Source organism: Homalodisca vitripennis, chromosome 4, assembly GCF_021130785.1.
Source record: "Homalodisca vitripennis isolate AUS2020 chromosome 4, UT_GWSS_2.1, whole genome shotgun sequence".
NCBI lineage: Eukaryota > Metazoa > Arthropoda > Insecta > Hemiptera > Cicadellidae > Homalodisca > Homalodisca vitripennis.
Window position 1 is genome coordinate 106,498,024 of NC_060210.1, and position 21,912 is coordinate 106,519,935.

Consider the following 21,912-nt stretch of genomic DNA (forward strand, 5'->3'; position numbering starts at 1 on the left):
CTAATTTTATATTATATAGGCAAGAATCAGTAACTTGTTGAGTAATAATTTTACATCATCCAGTAGGTATTACTCCTTAATAAAGTTAATAACTAAGATACCTAAATTTATCCTAAATGTAGTTATTAAAATTGGTTTTGTACTGATTTTTACTATTTTAGCAGTATAACTGCTTAACAATAAAAATTAATACACTTCTGAACAAACACAAAATTTGTATAGTTTTAGTTTTTAAGTGTTGCATTTTGATTTTTTTTAATTTTTTCCATGGATAATTTTAAAACTCCATTAAAATTTTAAAGTATATATTTTTTACAATTTGTTTTTATAATATAGATTGGTCATATGCTCTTAAAGTAACTCAAAGCAGAATCCTGTCATTTGGTGACAGAGTATTCTGTTGATTGCCAAGATAGTTCATTTGGAATTGTTTGAAAACTTGGGTAGTCCAAACATCTCTGGACAGAAATCTTTTAGAGATTTGAGCACAATAGTTGCTTCTTTTGTCAGTTCGGTGGGGACAGAAGAATCAGGCACCATGACTACTTGCATACCTGCTGCTATAGCAGCTTGTACGCCATTGTGTGCATCTTCTAACACAAGACACTGTAACACCATATTATTATTCATTAGACGCCATCTAGAATTATTATAAAGTATACTATAATTGTTTGATCATCACAATCTTATCTCTCTAAGATGGGTTTACATTTTACACAACAGGTTTTAACACATTCTTTCAAGATCACGATGTATATAGTAAGCATTTACACTAGATGTTTAATTCCTTTGTATTTTTGAATTAATGTTTCTTGTTCCTATACCCCTGTTTGACATTCTTTCTGTTAATCTTTGTAATGGCATTTGACAGTTTTATTATTTGTTAAGAGATAGTTTCAAGTTGGCAACCAGCAATTAGCATTTGATTTATAAAATCACCAGTGTATAATATAAATATTCAATATATTGACATGATAAAGGTATTATTGGAAAAATTAGTAACTGGTATTTTTTAAAGATATAATAAATAAATTGATATAATTTTATAATACTTTGTTAGAATTACTTCTGTATTCATGTCCACCTGATCAGAATCTATGTTGTAGGTATTGTACATTTTAAATTTCACACATAGTAGCTTCTATTTTTTTTTTTTATATATTTGAAAAACTTGTATATTTTTTTTAACTTGAGAAACATAATTTTTTATCTTAGATTTTTTCATTTGTAATAAATTGACATTTTTAATTTTTAAATTATTGTTACTAACATTTATGAAAATTTTTCAAATAGGTTCATAACTATCGAAAAGCTTAAGTGCCCATACATTCATGAGAAAATCATGTATAACACATATATTTCCTTAGTTATACAATAAAAATACAGTGTGGGACATCCAAAACAAGCTAAGAACCAGAACTAAAGAAATGACCAGCCTTGTTTTCTGCTAACCAGTATTACTGTGTGTATACTCTTGTTACACTTTTGTTGTCTCAGTTTATCACCTCGGGATACAAGTTTAATGCCGGCCACAATGTTTTTTTCAAACTAACAGATAATCATCTGAGTCTATCTTGGAGTAATGTGATAAAACGTTTCCAGCCTAGTCTGATATCTGGATAAAAAATGCCTCAACCCAAAATTGTATGTAATTTAGAAATGAAACTTAAAAATTCCTGTTACTTTTTGAACACACCACATAGATCAGTTTTAGAGCTGGAACTTTGTAAATACCATCTTTATGAATATGAAATTGGTAATATCACAATATGTGACAACAGCATGTATACCACCAAACTTAATACGGCGGTTTGAATTATAGATTTTGATTGGCAATGATATGAGAAAAGTGCTGACAAGCTGACATTACATTAGACACAGATATTAAAGAAATTTACATAAAATAGCTAACGAGATTTTACAACAAAATGTATCTAATAAATTTAATGATAGAATGATAAATATAATATAATGTGATCTGTATTATACCTTTTCAGGGGAGGGTTTATCAGGGAATCTAGCGGCACAGACTAGAAACACATCAGGGCTAGGTTTCCCATGTTTAACCTCTGGATCAGAACCAGCCATAACAATGTGGTGGAACAGAGACATGAACTTCTTGTGTTTACTTATCTTGAGCTCCACACTCTCTTGACTGCTGCTAGTAGCCACGGCCAGAGGTACTCCATAGTGGGACAAGTGTCTCACCAGCCGCTCGACACCTGCAATATATATAAAATGAATTTGGTGATGTCTTAAAGAATTCGGTAGAACAGAGACTATAGTAGAGACCATGAAAGAGTGCATTTGGCGGTGACCAATAAAATGGACAGGCCTGCAGGATGTTGCTACACAACACGTCAACTGCTGCCTGGCACAGCGTACTGCGGTTACAGTGGAGAACAAGTTTAGCAACTCCGCTCACTCCAAGATCACCTCCAAATAGCCTCCTTTCTCAACTGCACTTTCTAGCGGTCCCAACTGTAGAACATTTTCAACTTAACACTCCCAAATGCTGTTGGTTAGCCACGTCCAGACCCTACTGCAGGGTTACAATTCTCTCAAAGAGGTCTATTTTAAGATGGTAATTTATTGAACCTACATTTTGTAGACTCCCACAGAAAGGTCATATTTTTGTGGGAGGATTAATTTGAATTTTCTAAACTGAAATATAACAACGTTTTTCAATAGATTTCTCCAGTCAAGCAAGTGTGAAGAAAACCAATTTTCCCGGACATTTGCTATGCTCCAGCCAAGCTAGCGTAAAGGAAACGAATTTTTCTTTTTAAGAGATCAATAATTTACTTAAGGCTTGCTTGTCATATTCCAATTCGTTTTAATAAACAATCAAGGCACCATACACCATTTGTTAAATAAAATTAATCCACTAATGTCTTAACTAATTAATGAATCGTTTAGCTTGTATTTCCACAAGACCTGCCATGTGCAGTATTTAGGAGAACAAATTTCAAATAAATATATCTACAGTTACAATTATGTAAAATTTATTACAATTATTATATACGGTATATATTTATTTTTGAGTTAAAACAATGTGGTTACACATTGGAGTCAGAACTATCTTATCATATTAAAAAGTGGCTAAGAAGGCTAGTTCAAGCAAGCAGTTAATAGTCTTACCTGGCATGAGGGTTGTGTTAATCATCCCTTCTATCTGCAATTTTTTTACCTCAGTAAGCCATTGAGCTGTTGTCAAAGGGATGTTGGTTGCCTCTATGATAGCTCGGGCACAATCCACGTCCTTGCGTCCAAGACAACTCAGTCGCAACTCATCTGAGAGTGTCTTACCATAACGAGCCAACAACTCCTCATATTTGGCCTTGTATACTTTCTCAGAGTCTGGAACAATCATACCACTAAACTTAACATACAATGACCAGTAACATTATATATCCAAATTAGTATTATTATATTGGAAGTGAATGTAATAGATGATATGTCTATACACAATGTCAGTATTGCATTGTAATTCAATGTCTAGCCCTCAGTTGAAGCCTTGTAGTCGGTACCGTTTAAATTGTGTCAGTTACGAGTAAATTGCCAAATAATTGTTGGAATTAAAAAAAATGACAGAATACAATAAAAGCTCAAATTATTAATTTAAACAAACACTCCAATAATATAGATTTTTATTGGAGTGTTTGTTTTAAATTAATAACTAATTTCCTTAAGAAGAGGGCTTCTAGAATGTAAAAGCTCAATTGTTATACGTAACGAATGTTAATTGTATGTATACTTTGGTTCAGTCTAAAATCAAACAGTTTAACTAAGTTGATTTTTTATTTTTTGGGCCATCTTAAGAGATTCACATCAGGATATCTTGAGGTTTTGACCTATTTTAGGCTCCATAGCACCTTGTTCTTGTTTGGACTATATATTACACTACATCATTTGTTACCAAATAAAAATAAAACTTGTGGCAGCATAGGCTAAACCCTGCCCTTAAATTACTCTTAAGTTACATATTTTTCTATTTTTTGTGCTCCACACAGGTCTGTAAACATTCATTTTTATTTTAAGGAGACATTTTGAGATTATTTATTATATGGATATGCTTAATAAATAAAAAAATCTAATTTGTTAATATGTGCTATTCTGTAACCATCAGACAACACAATGTTCCACAATTGTCATATATGAGGCAATTGTCTATTGTGTAAATAAGGCACCTTTTTACTTTTAAAGTGCATTTTTGGTTATTATTTATACAGTTATACCTAGCTGAATATAAATTAAATTTTAGTAGGTCCAACATCCACAACTCAGAGAAGTCACATAAATAGGTCCATGATTAGTTTTTTTTTTTAACTTTTAGGTGACATATTTATTTTATTTATTAAATGGTTACATTTTATTGAATAACAATATATTTCTTAGAATAAGTGTTACTCTGATTTTAAATGATTTCTGCACTCCCACCACAATTTCAAAACAGTCTTTGTAGATGTATTTTTAATACAGGGTGCGGCAACATAACTTCCTTTTTTCAAACTCAATAAAAACTATTGTACGCATCAGAAAATATTTATTTATTTTTTATAGTGTAGGTACATGTCTAAAGTTTTTATTTACATTGTTTTGAAGATCAAATCTGTTAGGTGACGTCCCCCATTCTCCATACATTGCGTAAGCCGATTTCTGGCGTTTTTCATGACTGTTGTTAGCGTAGCAGGTGTTATGTTGGCAATTTCTTCTCGGATGTTGGTCTTCAAATCTTGTAGGGTTCTTGGACGGTTCACATAAACACGGGATTTCAAAAAACCCCATAGAAAAAAATCACAAGGTGACAGATCGGGAGAGCGTGCCGGCCATTCCAAATCGCCTCTAATTGAGATAAGGCGCTCTGGAAAGTTTTCCCTCAAAACAGCCATCGATGCTCTCGAAGTGTGTGCTGTTGCACCATCTTGTTGGAACCAAGTGTCCCCCAAATCCAAATCTTCTAGCCGTGGGAAAAAAAAATTCTGTAGCATGTTTACATACCGGTCCGAAGTCACTGTCACTGTGACCTCATTTTCCTCAAAAAACCAGGGACCAATAATTCCAGCTGAGGAAATTGCACACCACACTGTGACTTTCGGTGAATGCAAAGGCCTTTGATGCAATTCTCGAGGGTTGGTGTCAGCCCAGTAGCGCATGTTTTGTTTGTTTACCGACCCACACAAATGAAAATGGGCTTCCTCGCTAAAAAAAACAATAGCACCCTCGGGAACGACATCAAGAAGAAGCTCACACGCGTTCATCCGAGAATTGAAGTCACGTTCTGAAAGTTCCTGCACTATCGCCATCTTATAGGGATGAAAATGAAGATCATCACGAAGAATTCTTCTCACAGAACGATCGGATAGTCCAAGGGCAGATGCGTGTTTGCGCGCAGAACGCCGTGGTGATCGCAACATTGACGCTCTCACTGCTTCAATGTTCTCAGGTGATCTAACGGGCCGAGGTACTCCAGTTCTTCGTTTTGTCGCACTTGCAGTTTGTCTGAATGTAGTGACCCATGTAACAATTGATTTGCGGTCTTGGACGGGAGCCAACGGGGCTAAATTAAAGCGATTCCGAAATGCACGCTGTGTTGCAATAACCGAACATCCGCTTGAAAAGTAGGCCTCAACAGCAAAGGCACGCTCCTCACTATTCCAATGCATGATGGCGACTGAACCGTGTCGGGACAAAACTTTACAGTACCCCCTCTTGAATGAGACCACTAGCGCTCTGCTATGACATCAACTAACTGAATGGCGCGCATTTTAAAAAAGGAAGTTATGCTGCCGCACCCTGTATTTATTACATGTTTATTTGTAGCTATATGCAAATCAAATTTGTAGCAATAATGTTTTTTTAGGGATAATATTTTTTACTTATATACATACCCTATAATTTTAAATCTGCTTTGGTACACACATTTTGTTATTGTAGGGAATATTTTTGATTATTTATTACATTATCGATAAATAAAAATTTAATTGGTAATAATATAATAGAGTATAATATATTATACTCTCCCTCCTTTTCAACTACCTTGTACTTTTAGAATTGTATGTAGCCTCTTTGTAGCTAATTATTTAGGAATTGGAATTGGAAAAGTAATTGGGCTTTTATTTAGGTCTAGGTCAAAGCGGTTATGTCATAAATGCATTTTAGAATAATTATCAAGAAACCTTGACCTGCAGTTTTAGTACCAAACTGATTTCTGACAAACTGTATGAAAATTTCAGAGTACATTATCAGTATGTATAGCTAATAATGTTTGTCTCAAAGGGGGGAAATAGGAAAACATTAATTTAATATATACTTGAGTCGATCTAAGTAAACAACTAGGAACATTCTTTTCCTAATTAATTGTGAGTATACTGTGTAATGGATTTTGGAAAGTTACATTTTGTGGTCATTTGGCATAAACTAGAAACAAACACAACAATGTTGGAAAATAAAATTAAGCTTTTTAGCTTTAATATAAACAAACATTTATATTATATTAATTTAAAAACTGTATGTCTTGAAAAAGAACTGAATCACAACCAAAGGTTAAATCATTCTTCTCTTACTTATTTCCCAGTTTCTACTCAAAATGTCAAATTGATATTCACCCAAAGTATTTAGACTCGTTAACACAATGTAATAAACCAATGTCTGAGTATTAAAGGATCCAACCCAACAGAACGTATTGAAAGACTTATTGCAACAAAATGAACCAAAATAATAAGATTATGTTTTTAATCTTTCATATTTATTGCTGTTTTAGCTTTCCATTACAAAATGTACTTTTATATTTTATTTCTATTCCAATACTATGTAAATGTCAGTTATAGAGAGGGAAGAATAAAAATAGGTTAACAGGAAGAGCTAATTAAAATTTGTTTAGTGATAGTTGATATACATTTAATTTAGATGCTTGCTAGAGCCTTCAGAGTAGGATATTTATTTTGTTCTGGCTTTACTTCAGTCATAAATGCTTGTATATCTCCATTACATATAATGTATTATAATATATAGAATGTTTGATAATTCTTTTGTAATATTTTAGTCAGTTTTCCTGAATTTAAAGTAATCTAAAAATAAGTTTTCATGTATCTGTTTTTAGTAAATTTACTGAAAAATTTGTTTCTTTATAACATGCTTATTTCACTGTGGTATATTATCAAATGACACAAAAATGATAAATCAGCTGATTCCTATCCTGTTTAATATTCAACAGTTTGTATCAACCGAAGTAAAAAACTAACAGTGTATCGCCTTTAAAACAATTTATTCTGAGTATTAAAAAAATCTTTTTAGTAGTCACTATGAAATACTCAGTGGCTGTGCATTTTGAGGCGCATGTTATGTATGGCACTGTTTTTGACAGAATCAAGAGATATTACGATAATTTTTTTCTCAACTCAAAAACATGTTTATAAGATTTATTAGCCAAGCTTATCACCTAAGGAAGTGAAAAATGTCTGTCATTTATGCTTACCCGTCTACACGATAATAAACTGGTCTAGAGATTTGAAATTATACATAAGGGTGCATTTTATATAGACATTGAGTTCGATGATCCATAAGAATAGATATAATTTGGCTGAGCGTTAGTGAACATTTTTATATTGGTCTCATGGGTAACCATAATAGCAACAAGAAAATCTCAAAATAAACAAATTTGTAAATAAGTTGTGACTTTTAACTTGTTTTGCAGCTTCAGCGTATCCTGCTCTGCAACACATGGTGTGGTGTACTCCTATCTTGTTATAGACTAAGGGAGACAGGTTCATGATATCAATATGGGAAAGGAATAGGACAATTTGTAATGTAGCTTTGGGGAAATGTATTAAAAATGTTCAAATTAATCTGAGCCATGTTGGATATTTCTCCCCTCCGTGCAAAACAATTTTGTCTCCCTCCCCCAGCAATGTTTTATAAGATGAATTTTAATGAATATAGAGTTTTAAAGTGTCACAATCAAAAGCAAATAGTGTAACCAATCTGCAAACACACTTATCGCAATCTAATCATTTTTGTTAGAATACATTTGCTTTTTTTAAAGTTCATTATTAATAGCAGACCATTTTAAAGAATAACAAGATTACGGACATTTGACACTGTTGTGTAACTGATATGTTGTTTGTCAAAACAATGACTAATTATGGTAACATTTTTTGTTGCTTCTTTGATTTTTAGATATTGAATACGAGTATTCACAATGTAATTTTCTTATTTTAAATTTTTTTTTAAACAAGGCAATGAGGAATGGGAATTGAAACCATTGTTGCAAAATAAATTGAATTAGGACATATTCTGGAGAAGTCATATAAGCAATGAGAATGAGTTTTATAAATAGTAAATATAAAGAACAAACTTTTCATAAAAATTGTATAATTTACGATAAAATGTAGATCCAATTTTTGGATGTGAGTAGCTTCATGAAAGTAAACTTGGCAAAGATTAATTTTGTAGAATAAAATATGACCTACAAACTGGATAAACTACTAAATGATTTTAGTTAAGTATTTAAAGCTAATATTTAGGATATATTAAAATTATTCAGATTTATAATTTTCATTTATTTTGAAAAGTTTCTGGAAGTGTTTTATAAATTAGACTAATTACAAATTTCATAATTTGTAAGGTCTTTTAACGTGGTTTCAGTTGCATTTAATTCTTTATTAAAATTTAAATCCTTTTTAACTGTGACATTATAATTCATATAAAAATCCATTTTTTGCCAAATTTCAAACATGTATTGTCACAACAGAAGAGTGAACAAATTACTCAGGTGAACTAATTATTATTTCAATATTTTGTTTGCAGTTCTTTGACATGGTCTGTAATGGAAAACTTAGATAATAGTCATAGCTGCTAATTATTTGCTTTTCCTGAACAACAACTAGATCGACAATGATATTTAGTGTGGTTTACATACTGTACATGTTACACATAAGTAATATTAATATATAATACATAATAAGTTATATTAAATATTGTCAATGTCCTTCACAAAGCTCTTTTTCTTATATAAGTTTTACATTTGTCTTCTTGCCATATTTTAATAATATAAACTAATTGCAAGTATTAGTAAGTAAATATTAGTGTTCAGAAGATCCTAAAACAGTAATCAACAAAAAAACTGAAGTTTTCTGTGTAAGTATGCATAGAAGTATTATTATCTTCCAGATCACAGTGCGTCAAAACACTTCTATGGTAAGAACTAGAAAACTTAGCAGATAATCATGCAAGCCTAAATATTACTCGTAAGTATTATCAGTATTACTTAATATCTAGGGGAGGAATTTTAGACTATAGAATATGTTGAATTATACAATACTGTATCTAATCTACATTATAATTAGTATTATAGACAAAACAGTGCAAAAAATCAACATAGGCAACTTGTGCTTGATAGAAACATTTTTATACGTATAGACAGACATCATTTAGTTTTGCTCCGAATTTATCAAAGTTGAAGGGTCTTTTTATACTATATTACTAGATACCATTTTTCATAAGGATCGTAATTTATTTTAAATTGAGCTTTCTTTATGTATATTAGTTTTAAAAGTTTCAATTTTTTAGTTAATAAAAACAGATTGGGCAGTTTATTGACTGTTTATATGTATTTATTCAGTAAAATGTAATGAGTTATAATTCCTTTAATAAATACGTATGTTTTTAAACGTTTCGAATTTTTATTTTTCATGAAATAAATCTAGTGTAACTAAGACATATATGCTTACTTCATCATTATCATAGAAGCACGTAGTTTGTAACAGTATTTTAATATTTTTAACAAATTATTTTAATTCTTTTTTTTATAGTTAATTGTCATAAAACTCATGTCATATGATGTGTTGTGTTATTATTGTATTAAAAACTGTTTTAGCACTGTTAGCCATATTTTAAAAAATATACAAATTTTAATTTACTGTAATTCAACCATTAGGATTGTGTTTCTCATACATTTTAGACTATTCTAATAAAAAGTTTCTTACCTAGAATAAGACCGTCCAAATCAAAAATGACATGAGTTACGTGAGAGAAAGTAGTCATTGCATAGTACAGACAAGACTCTATATTTAGTAACAATGCCTTGGCGGATGCCACTTGTTTGTATTTCCACATAGCTATTGCCAACATTTATTGTGTCAGTGACAAATTTACCTGCTGTAATAGCTTCCCCACCTTTTTCTTGCTACATCAAATTGCATTATCTGTGAAACATAAATAAATAAAATCAAATTTCATGATGATTCATAAATATATCTTATTTTTGTTAAATGTAATTCTAAATATTGTATTCAGGTGTTGAACATAATCCATTAGATTCTTATTTTAAAATGCTTCCAATTGAAATTTTATTTAGTATATAGTTAAATTATGATTTTATATGAAAGATAAATACTTTAAGTTATTTTTTAATTATTTTAGTTTTAATGCTAATAGTTTGACATTGTAGTATGTATATTACATTAAACATTTTTGGCCTAAAGAATCAATAATTAGTTCAGTTAATACAGTACCTAATTAAGTTAAATTGTGAACTTATCATTATGCAAATATGCTCATTGCGTAGCACAGTGAATATGTTCCTGAAATTAATTTTAAGAGCCTGTAGGACCGGTGAACATCTACATTTTAGCCCTATAAGAACAATGTAAAAACTTGGAACATTTTTACAAGTTATGGTTGTTGAGTTATGTGAGGTATCTAATTTTAAAGAATACTTGAGTTTTCTATTTTTATTGGTTATTTATGAAGAAACTCAATCATACTTTTAAGTTTTTTTGTTTAAATACTAGAAAAGTACACACTTTAAAAGAAAGTCTAAATAGCATTTGGGCACATATAAATAATATCTTCAAAATGAGACGTCTTATATTTTACATAAAAAAGTAAGGGCATATAAAGGTTAGATGTTTAACATTATTCTTATGGAGTAAAACTCAAGGTTGTATCACTACAGCTCTTTATGTGATATCTGTGACTCTTAAACAATCTTTACAATCCATCCTTGTATCACATTATTGAGGTGTAGTATAATAAATTTGATTAAAAATTGAGTTTAATTTTGTTTATAATTCAAGATGAAATACAAGTGAAGTGAATGAAAGTGTATTTGTTACTAAAAATGGATTTGTAGATGGCCGAATTCCCCTTTTTTTAGCTTGGCATTCTTTATTTTATATTTTATTTATAAATATTATTTAGAAGAAAAAAAAACACTTAGTGCCTTATATCTCGAGCCCCTTTGATATGGCATCTGGGGATATAATCCTTTACTCCTTCTTTCAAATGCTACTCTGTATATTATTATGGTCTAAAAGCAGAGATGATTTCAAATTGTCCACTTACAGAAAAGAAGGATTAATCACTAGGTCAAATAAAATTGTTGTTGGATTACAATTTTTTTGTACTTTATGTTGTCGTCAAAGTTTTTAATTAATTATAAATTACAAAACAAGAAAAGAGACTGGTTTAAGAAAAGAAATGGTTTATCACAAATATCTAAATAAAATACATAAAAATTGGATATTTTATTACTTACTGGCTTTTGGATTCTTGCTAGGGCAACTATTTAAATATAAAATAAAAGAAGTATTGATATTTAATCTTTTAGTGTAGAGGAATTCAAATAATACCTCTTCCTTTTACTTCTTCTATTTGTTTAATAAAATTGTAAAATACAAGCGTTTTCTATATATTAATATTCATAAGGCAGTCTAAAAAGAACTGGACAGCTAGTGCTGAGTTCTTTATATAGCCAAAATTGAGTTCCAAACTTAAGAGAAAACATTTGTCTAAACCAATTTGATTTTGCACAAAGTGATAATGCAAGTTAAGTGGACAATATTATTAGTTTCAACCAGGCGCAGCCCAAGAGAGGAAAGCGTGAAAGGCCCCATTTTAGTGCCCTCCACAATTCATCTACCTAACCCTTCCATATATATGATTCCTCCATAATAGTAATTTCTTTGAATATATCATTTTTATTTTTTCAAATTATCTATTTTGATAATTATCACTCTGCCAAAATTCCTCAAAGCTGTAGCTTAATAGACATATTCGTAATGAGTGGAGTGCTACACCACATTCATAACACATATTTTTTGAGGAGGGGATAGATTATTGACTTTTTTTGTATTTAGGTGATTAAATGTAGGATTTTCAAAACATGTTGATAAAAATGTTTATGAATAAGGAAACAAAGTTTGTTACCCAAAAACTGTACAGGAAGAAAAAAACTTCAACACAGAACTTCTTCTTAGATGTCTGTGTCATAGGCGTACATACTAATCCCAACTTAATTAGTGTATGAATCTACTTGTTTCCTATCTACTATGCAGTAATATTGGAGTATGCCATATTATGTGTCGTGTAAAATGCTTTGCTGAAATTTTACTCAAACTCTTTAATGTGTAGCATATAAATTTGACCAATCCCTAAGTTGACGATCATATACGAAACTTGTAGGTAAACAAACTTAAATATTTCATGCGCCAGAGTGACTTCTGATATCTTCTGGAAAAGAAGCAAAGGGACAGACAAACAGGGAGAGGATGAGTTTTGCCAGCTTCCTGAGTGAAAACAAACTATACAACATTACCAATACCTGTTTCCGAGAGATCTAGTGAAATGTTAGGCTTTGCTAATACTGAGCTGAATTCCATGAAGGCACATGCACCATAATTGAACTTGAAATTGTCTTCAGAAATGAAACTATCTGCAAAATGTAAAGTTTACAAGTAATTTCATTCTCAAAATATTCTGTGGGAGACAGGCAGAAAAAGAATTTTTCCATCAGAGTGGTATCAAAGTTACTAAATCTAAAGTATATAGCTCAATCATTTCTCAAAACATCTTTCAGAACATTACGTGTCACTAACGCTCAACAAAATCTCATATAAGTGCATGCACTATCATGAATCGTAATCGAGAAAGCACAAAATGTCTCCAAATCAATTCTCTATTCAAAAAAGTTTCGAAAACAACTTGGGGGATCATAAACAATAAAACAAAAGCACACAAATAAATTTAAATTAGGGATGGGTTCATGTAGAATGAGTCTGAGATTGCCAGTCGATTTCCCAGGCTTTGACATCCTTTGCTGATGGGCAAGGTCCTTGACCATCTGACTCTAAAGTATGCCCAGACGTATCAATGATGTTGGTGCCTATTGTCGAGGATGAGCTTCACCGAATTATTCAGCAACTCCCAGTAAAAAACAATCAACCTCAATCTGATATCCCCGTGGCTTATTAAAAAAATACTTCAAACATTTAGTGAGACCCTTAACTCAGTTAGTGAATTATTCATTCCAAAGAGGAGTCTTCCCCTCTCTCCTAAAAAATTGCAAAAGTTGTCCCAATTTTCAAGAAAGACGACCGAGTGTCTATAAATAACTACTGGTGTGTCTCATTTTGTCAGTATTCAGCAACATTTTTGAAAAGCTACTTCTTATGATAATGCTTCACTTTTTGGACTAATACAGTCCACTCTCAAATGAACAGTTTGGGTTCAGAAAGGGTAAATCGACAACTGATGCAGTCGTTAATCTTGTCAATATGATTGTAGAGGGGAGTGAATGTTGGAACTACACAATGAGTGTGTTTCTGGGCCTGTCCAAAGCATTTGAATGCGTTGACCACAATATACTCAAATCTCAACAAACTTGTCTCATGGTATTCGAGGCATGCCTCTTAAATGGCTTAACTCATTTCTAAGCCACAGACCCCAAGTTATCCATGTATCAAATAAATCATCCAAGCCAAATAGAACTAAGCTATGGAATCCCCTAGGGGTCTATCCTCAGCTCTGTGCTTTTCCTGCTTCATATCAATGATATAGAACCATCATTTCAGCAAGGAATAACAGTGCAGTTTGCAGATGATATGACTCTCTATGCAATGCGAGATCAAGGGAAGTTTTGGAGTAACAGGCTTTTATTGATATCAACAACTGTATCCAATATTTCTACAGCCTTAATATCACAATAAACTCTTCAGAACCTAACGTTTTGAATTTTACTTTGCGCACTGCGAGCAACCATTGTGGACCTACCATCTTGATGGCTGATTCTACGCTGGAAGAAGTCAGCTCTTCGAAATTCCTAGGAATGTACCTTGATCGAGGAATGACTTGAAATGAGCACATTGATCATGTTTGTGTCAAAATTTGCTCAGGCATCTTTGTTCTGAGGTCTTTAGCAAATTACTGCCCAAGTCAGACACTAATTACGGCATATTATGGCTTGTTTTACTCCCATCTGGCACATGAAGTGGTCCTTTGGGGAGCTTGCGCAAACACTCAGTTCCAAAGAGCATTCAGACTAAAAAAAGACTCGAATCATAGCAAAAATTAAATTTAAAAGTAAAAAAAAGTAAAGAATGTCTTATTTTACCAGGCGAAGTTAGGGCTAAGAAGCCCTCTCTAACACTTAACCTGGGGACCAACGGCTTAAAGGTGACTTCCGAACCACCACCAATGGCCGGGCAGGCTTGCAAGGACAGGATCGCTCAGCGGTCACCTATCCAAGCAGCAGCCACGCTCGACGTTGCTTGATCTGGTTATCTTGCGATAACCGCCGTACCCGCTACACTGCGCCATTGGCAAAAAAAAAAAAAAATTAGAGAGATGTGCAGGCAAGTTTTCAAGGAATTACAGCGGTTGACTCTGCCATGCCTCTAAATATTGGAAACAACTTTGTTTTGTATGAATTAATGTGCCTTAAACAGAGACCAAGATGTATGAGACACATGGCAGAGCAAACTGCTGAAGTGGGAGACAGAACAGTGGTTTATGAATGCCTGCCCCCAAAAGCGGGTATTCAATTCTTCAACGGACCGCCCAATTCAGTCAAAGATAATCCAACACATAAGGCATAAAAAAATGCTTAATGCCTAAAATGCTTCTTGGTGTCTTGGCATTTTGTAATGCAGGTGAATTTTTGGCTTTCAACTGGGAGGCCACCCAATTAGAAGACTGACCCCCCGCTGTTAAAAGTGGGTTGCACTGCCAATGAATGAAAGACATGTGATAGTAAAGATTGTATGTATGAATGTATATTATAGTATTAATGACAAAAATTGTAGGATATCTTTATTAACTGACATTTGTCATACAATTTAATAGTGTCATGACAATAACAAAGATTTGATTTGATTTATAACATTGACTTTCCACTTTATTTATTATTTTTTTTTATTATTTTTTTTTTTTTCTTTTACCTCTGTAAGTAAAATTCTCATAAGTTGAAACCCCATATGATTATACTCACTTTGTTAATAAATTTACTTATTCTGCTATTTTCTGGTTGCCCATAAGACAAATTTATATAGCAACCATGCACATATGTGTGTGTGTCACACAAATCACAAAATCTTTATTCAATAATAAGACAGGATAATTTACAGTCCCCATGCACCACAAGAGTGCGTATGGGGAAAACTAATACATACAGAAAAATATATAATTCCTTAATCTCTGGCAGTCTGGTGAGAGTTCTTAGGTATACACATTCCATTTATACCACATTGAAACTCCCTTATACCTATTGAAAACATTACATTTTAAGTGTGTGTTTGTGTTTGAGTGATACGTACAGCCATCAAACTCAGTTTTGCTCATATAAAAATTAAGCTTCATGCAAACTTTCAAGTTGGTGAGTCAATTCGTTTTTGAAATATCGCCCATACAGATATAGAAATAAAATTTGTCCAGCCTCTCGAGTTATAGAGACAACAAGTGAGGGAGTCATACATTTTGCCTCTAGTATTAATGAAGAAGTTGAAGTAGTTGGCATACCCTGACAAGTATTAGTGTTGACATATGAAAGAAGAGGAGCCTCTTACAGCATTTTGGGATAGATTTTAATGTTTTTTATGCAAACAAAAATTGTTTCTACTGTTTTTTTGACCTATTTAGTACAAAATACATACAACATATTTAAAAATCATGATCATAGCGAATGTTTGAATAAAATGGATTTTATAGACAGAGCTAACCAGAAGGAACAGATTGGTGCTCTCTCAACCAAATAACTGGGATTTCTATAATCAATTATTTAGAAAACAATTTTCCTAAGAATTCAAATTTAAATTAGTTAATAATTAATGATAACTCACTATATGATTTATTATAAATTCAATTATTTAATATTAAGAAAGTTTTAAATTTATTTGTTCTTTTCAATCACTCTCCATTTCCTGTGTGTGGAAGAAACATCCTAATAAAGTATCTTTGTTATGAGTTTTTACTTGATTGATTCAATCTCAGAAGATTCCTAGTTGAAAAAGATAAAAGTGTGTCATCACTCAACAAGGAGGATAACCAGACAAGAAGCTTAATTATTTATGAAACCAGCTCAAAATTTATTGCATGCAGAAATAACATTTATCAGCGTGTAATTAATTAAGAAGAGACCACATAACAATGAAATGAAATGTTTTTTATGCTATATATATATATTATCAATGGAAAGTATATGTTCCATAGCTGAGAGATCACATTAGCTGAATAGCAGGACTTTGTACTACAGTCTCCATAATATCAGCTCATTATCTTCAGAATTTTAACAATAAATTTGCATCACTTGTGATACCAATCACAGCACAATGATTGTGCTAGAATGTCACTTTTGCAAGTATTACCTACAAAAACCAATAAAAATGGAATCAGGTTTACATCTAAAGGTGTCATGAATGTATTCATCATCACGATTCACAATTATTTGTCTTGTTTATATGTACATCCCTACAAATTATAAAAGAAATGTTTTAAACCAGAAATCCCTCTTATCATGCTTGTTTGTGCTAGAGGTTAACACCTTCACTACAGCTCTAAAGTGAGTGAGACCAACAACTCACACTGAGAGTGTGCGCTGTTAGGTGTCTGCCCCAGTCAGTCTGTTAACCAGACACAAAGTATGATTTGATAAACATTTTCTCTTATAAAAGACCCAAGAGTCTAACGTTACCAGAATAATTATATGATTTTTTTAAATGTTAAAAGAATAACCCATTAATTCAAACGTATGTTGCAATTTTTCACATCCACAACACATTGGTTCTCCACTGTTTTGGCTAATACTGCCAGATATTTTTATTTCTTTAACATAAAAATTATTGGATTTTCTTAAAGAGGATTAACAACTTCAGTACAGACTTCAAGTAAATGACTCTCTTATTCTTTGGCCAACATCTCAAAAGGAAGTGAAGACAACTATAAGAACATTTAAAACGAAAAACTCAGCTGGCTTTGATAACATTTCCACAAGATTATTAAAAACTTGCATTGAGCCCCTATTAAACCCCCTAACTACTATAATCAACAACTCATTTGCAGAAGGAATTTTTCCATCAAAACTAAAACTGGCAAAAGTCTATCCGAAACTAAAAAAAGGAGACCCAACCCAGGTCACTAACTACCGCCCAATCTCTTTACTTCCTTCAATTTAAAAAATCATAGAGAAAATTTTACTGTCTAGACTCTAGACTGTTAAATTTTTTTTAAACATAACCTGTTCCCTGATAATCAACACGGCTTTATAGAAGGTAAATCAACAACAACTGCCCTGGTTAGAATCGTTAGGTATCTAATAAGAGCACTAGATAAGGGCGACACAACAACTGCTATCTTTCTAGACTTCACTAAAGCGTTTGATTGCCTTAGTCATGACAAACTCCTCAAAAAACTATAAAGCCGAGGGATCACAGGAAAAACTGCAGATTGGTTTCAGAGAACTCAGTCAGTAGAAATAAAAAGTACAGACCAAGGAAAGAAAAAAAACAACTACCTCCAGACCTTTGCCTGTTAACAGAGGTGTTCCGCAAGGATCAGTCCTAGGCCCTATCCTTTACATTATCTTTGTGAGTGACTTTCCTGATTACTTAAAAAGGTATTGCTCCATGCTCATGTATGCAGATGACACGACACTCCTGCTACAAAATAAACAACCTTCGACTTTGGAAATAGACACATACATTGCCATAAATATGGCAATAGAATACTGTCAAGCAAACGACCTGGTATTGAATCAAAGAAAGACTCAGCAACTAATAATGGGAAGGAAGAAAGAAGAAGTGCTGGAATTACGGGACGCTGAAAGAATGGACAACGTAAAGTACCTTGGAATATTAATTGACGAATCTCTTTCTTGGAGTGACCATATCGACCAACTATGTGGGAAACTTAGCACAGTTTTATACGTCCTAAGGCACTTAAAACAAGTTGCTAGCCCAGAAATATTAAAATGTGCATACTATGCTCTCTTCGAGAGTCACCTGAGGTACGCAATAACTGTCTGGGGCAACTCCTCTAAATTTAACACTCAAAGGGTACTAGTGCTTCAGAAAAAAGCAATCCGTATAGTAATGGGAACAGGACCTCTAGAATCGTGTAGAGGTGCTTTTAAACAGCTAAGAATACTAACCTCAGTAGCCCTGTATATCTTAGAAGTAGTTTCATATGCAAGTCAACAACATCTGACAAGAGGAAATGACGTTCACACACACCCTCAACACAAGAGCCGCACACGACTACATACTTCCCACCCATCGTCTGACTCTCTACGAAAAACAACCCACCTATGCTGGTGCAAAATTTCTTAACATGCTGCCACAAGAGTTTAAGAACACCACGGAACAGCAACAACTCCGACGAAAACTGATCAACTGGCTTCTTGACCGGCCTTTTTATACAATAGAGGAATTCCTGAACTGGAGGACTAACTACCTGACCACATCTCTCGAACCACTGTGATTTATCTCAACTTAAAAAAATTGTATTTTGCTTAATGACACCATTCTTGTCTCAACGATAATGAATCAAGTATATTGTCTATTGTCTAGTATAAAGCCTATAGTGACATTTAAAAAAGTGGCACAAAACACAACTCCATGTTTAAATCATATACAATACATTTGAACCTTGATAAGTAGAGCCTGAAAAGAGACTAAAAATTCTAGTTATCAAATATTTTGAGTAAACAAAAGTTTGAATTACTAAGGGTGAAAATAACTGACTTCAAGTTATAGAGAGGGCCAGGAAAGTTACTGAACTTCTTTAGATTTTGTTACTAGACAGTAAGTTTGTGTAATTATTCATGTAACTCAACATGATAATACACTACACAGACCAGCTTTAATGATATTACTGCTAAAGGTGAATTTACTACCAACAGGTGACAGGTGGTGGAAGATTTTGTCAAAACATGAAAGTTTACATGGCAACTGTTGTCTTGTTTTCTAGCATAGTTGCTGAACTTCAATTTATTGAGATGTTACAACTTGAACAGAAACTATTTCATTGGACCTTATAGATAGAGGTTTGCATATCTAGAACTTCAAGTCATAGAGGATTAATATATTTTACCAGACAATAAATTTTCATCTTAATAAAATATTTATACAAAATATTAAACTTATGAGACGTTCAAGGTTGTTTGAAAAAATGATCTTTACAAGGACTTTGAGTTATAGGAGGTTGTAAAGATTTAAGTGTATTAATATTGGCATAATTATTAATATAATTATTGGCTCAAATAAAAAAGAGACCATTCATAAGGTGCGAGATTAATTGTGCTAATTATAAATTTTTTCACATCAAGGACCTTTCCACTGTAGATTTATTTTTTTACTAAAAATACATTAATTTTATTTAAAATATCACTACTTGTAGCAAATTAAATGGTCTACATCACATTCTGCATAAACATTATAATTACATGTACAAAAATAAATCTGATATGCAAAAATTGAATTAATCCCATGAAGGCTCGAATGATATCCCGGCCCAGAATTTCTAGGCAATTAGGCTTTAATTTAAAAGCAGTGAAATACAATGTCCAATTGTTAATAGGAGAAATGGTACTTTGGGATTATACCGACCACACCAGTATGAACAACACAAAAATATAAATTTATAGAAACAAACATGATAGACGAAAAAACAACTCTTTAATTACAAAATTACAAACTTACAAGCATTTCCAGGTATTGTGATCGGTGTTGTTGTCGCTTTTATCTTATCTTTCTCGAGAATCCCGATTACGGCAGGCCGCAAGGCATCACATGATTAAGTTTTTTATACGGTACATAATTGCCTTTCCATTACAATTCAATTTATATTTCTGATCAGCCCCTCTAGAATTTGATATTTTACTGATAGGTACTATCTGGAGGGATGTTTTTCTTACGTTGACATCAGCGCGGGCTTCGGCAGCACTCGGTTGCCGAAGCCCGCGCTGATGGCCGGAGGCACTCGCATTTTGGGTGGCGGAGTGTGATCAAGAATAAAAACAAGTTTTGAGTGTTTTTTTTCCATAAAGAGTTTAGTTTTTGATTGGTAGTTTTGTTTTTGTTGAATTTTTGTGTTTGGAGAAATTTAGGGGTAAAACACGGAAGTACAACAAAGCGACGCACCAGCTGAACGGGCGGCGAGACTCTGCAATCACGTTATCTACTAGACCGCTCGACTTTGACCTCTGTCTTAGGATGGGGAGGGGTTTGCGATAAGACAATTCCTGTTTTATATTGACGAAATATTTATCTACGCTAATCTAGTAATCAGTAGAAGCAAAATGTCAAATAACGATTCATGTCTTGGTGTGGTCGGTATAATCCCAAAGTACCGGAGAAATACTTTAAATGGTGTTTTAGTCAACTTATTGAGAAATGCTTTCTTATCTAACTCCCTGTTTTTAAGTGTGATATTAAAATTTAATTTAGGATGTAATACTTTGTTACTTAGTCTGTCTGAATAAATTATACATATTTAACTGCTTAAAACAAAATCAACTCTTACTACTGTCCTTGATTATGAATGAGGCTACTGTTTAGTTAAATAGGATTAGTTTTGAAAAATTAAATCTTAATATTTTTTCATTATTTCAATGGCTAAGTTTCATTTCTTACCCTGTCGTGATTAGTTACACAGAATAAGTATTGAGAATCTCTCTAGTAATTGTAATAAACTCTGGTATTTGACGCATTTTCTTCTTTGAATTTAAATTAAATGTTGATTTTTGTCTATCAGAGAGAACATAAACTAACTTGTACTCACATGCTTCATTTTCATTATCAAAAGGTATACATCAAAGCTATATAATATTACCATGTTAAAACCAACAATAAAATCTTATCCAAATCTAATAAAAATATTTTCAGCAACAAATGTTATTAAACAAAACCATTGACTGACACTTTCATTATAAACAGCTTTGTTGTGCTATTACCTTAGATTATCATCTGGTTCTAAATTCTTGGCCTATACCATTGAAATACATAAGTAAATATTGTTAGTGCTATTAATGTTCATACTCTTTTTTAAACTTATTTAAGTGTATTATTGGTGTAATTCCGTTTGAATATAAATAAATACAATGAAATGAAAATGTGCATTATTTACAATGATTACAATTCTTAAAAATATGTTTAATTAAACATACACTTGACAAAACAATGGTTTTTACATTTGTTATTGTTTACAGAATAAATAATTGAAAATATTAATAAAATGACATATCAAAAAGAGTAGACAAATCATGAAAAATTCAAAAAGATAACCTTTTTGAGGCTACATTACAAATATGCATCTGCTGCACCTAGAGTCAAAATTGAAAATTATGCACTTAAAATGTTTGCTGTATTATAGTGGTAATCTTTTTCATATTGCAACATGAGTCAACAGGGCCGCATTTACAAATTCGGCGCCCCTAGGCCTACAGACCAAAGAGCGCCCCCCCCCCCCCCAGAGGACTCTGATTACACTGACGTAGAAATCCAGTAAATTTCTTAATTACGTAATTTTGATGAACGATAATTACAATAGTATATATATATATATATATATATATATATATATATATATATGTATGTATATATATATATATATATATATATGTATGTATATATATATATATAT

General features: G+C 32.2%; 1 protein-coding gene across 2 annotated transcripts; it reads right to left on the minus strand.

Annotated features, from left to right (window-relative positions):
• Positions 1 to 288: 288 nt before the first annotated feature.
• On the minus strand, positions 289 to 21,192 carry LOC124359912 (pseudouridine-5'-phosphatase-like). Of its 2 annotated transcripts, none has more exons than XM_046813044.1 (5): positions 21,052 to 21,192; positions 9,987 to 10,205; positions 3,142 to 3,360; positions 1,990 to 2,222; positions 289 to 606 (listed from the first exon to the last, which is right to left on the minus strand). In XM_046813044.1, exons 2-5 carry the CDS (start codon positions 10,129 to 10,131, stop codon positions 418 to 420), a joined length of 786 nt encoding a protein of 261 aa, XP_046669000.1. In that variant the 5' UTR covers positions 10,132 to 10,205; positions 21,052 to 21,192; the 3' UTR covers positions 289 to 417. The 2 variants fall into 2 exon arrangements, with proteins under 2 accessions (XP_046669000.1, XP_046669001.1); XM_046813045.1 differs by having other exon boundaries at positions 20,904 to 21,112.
• Between the last annotated feature and the right edge of the window lie 720 nt (positions 21,193 to 21,912).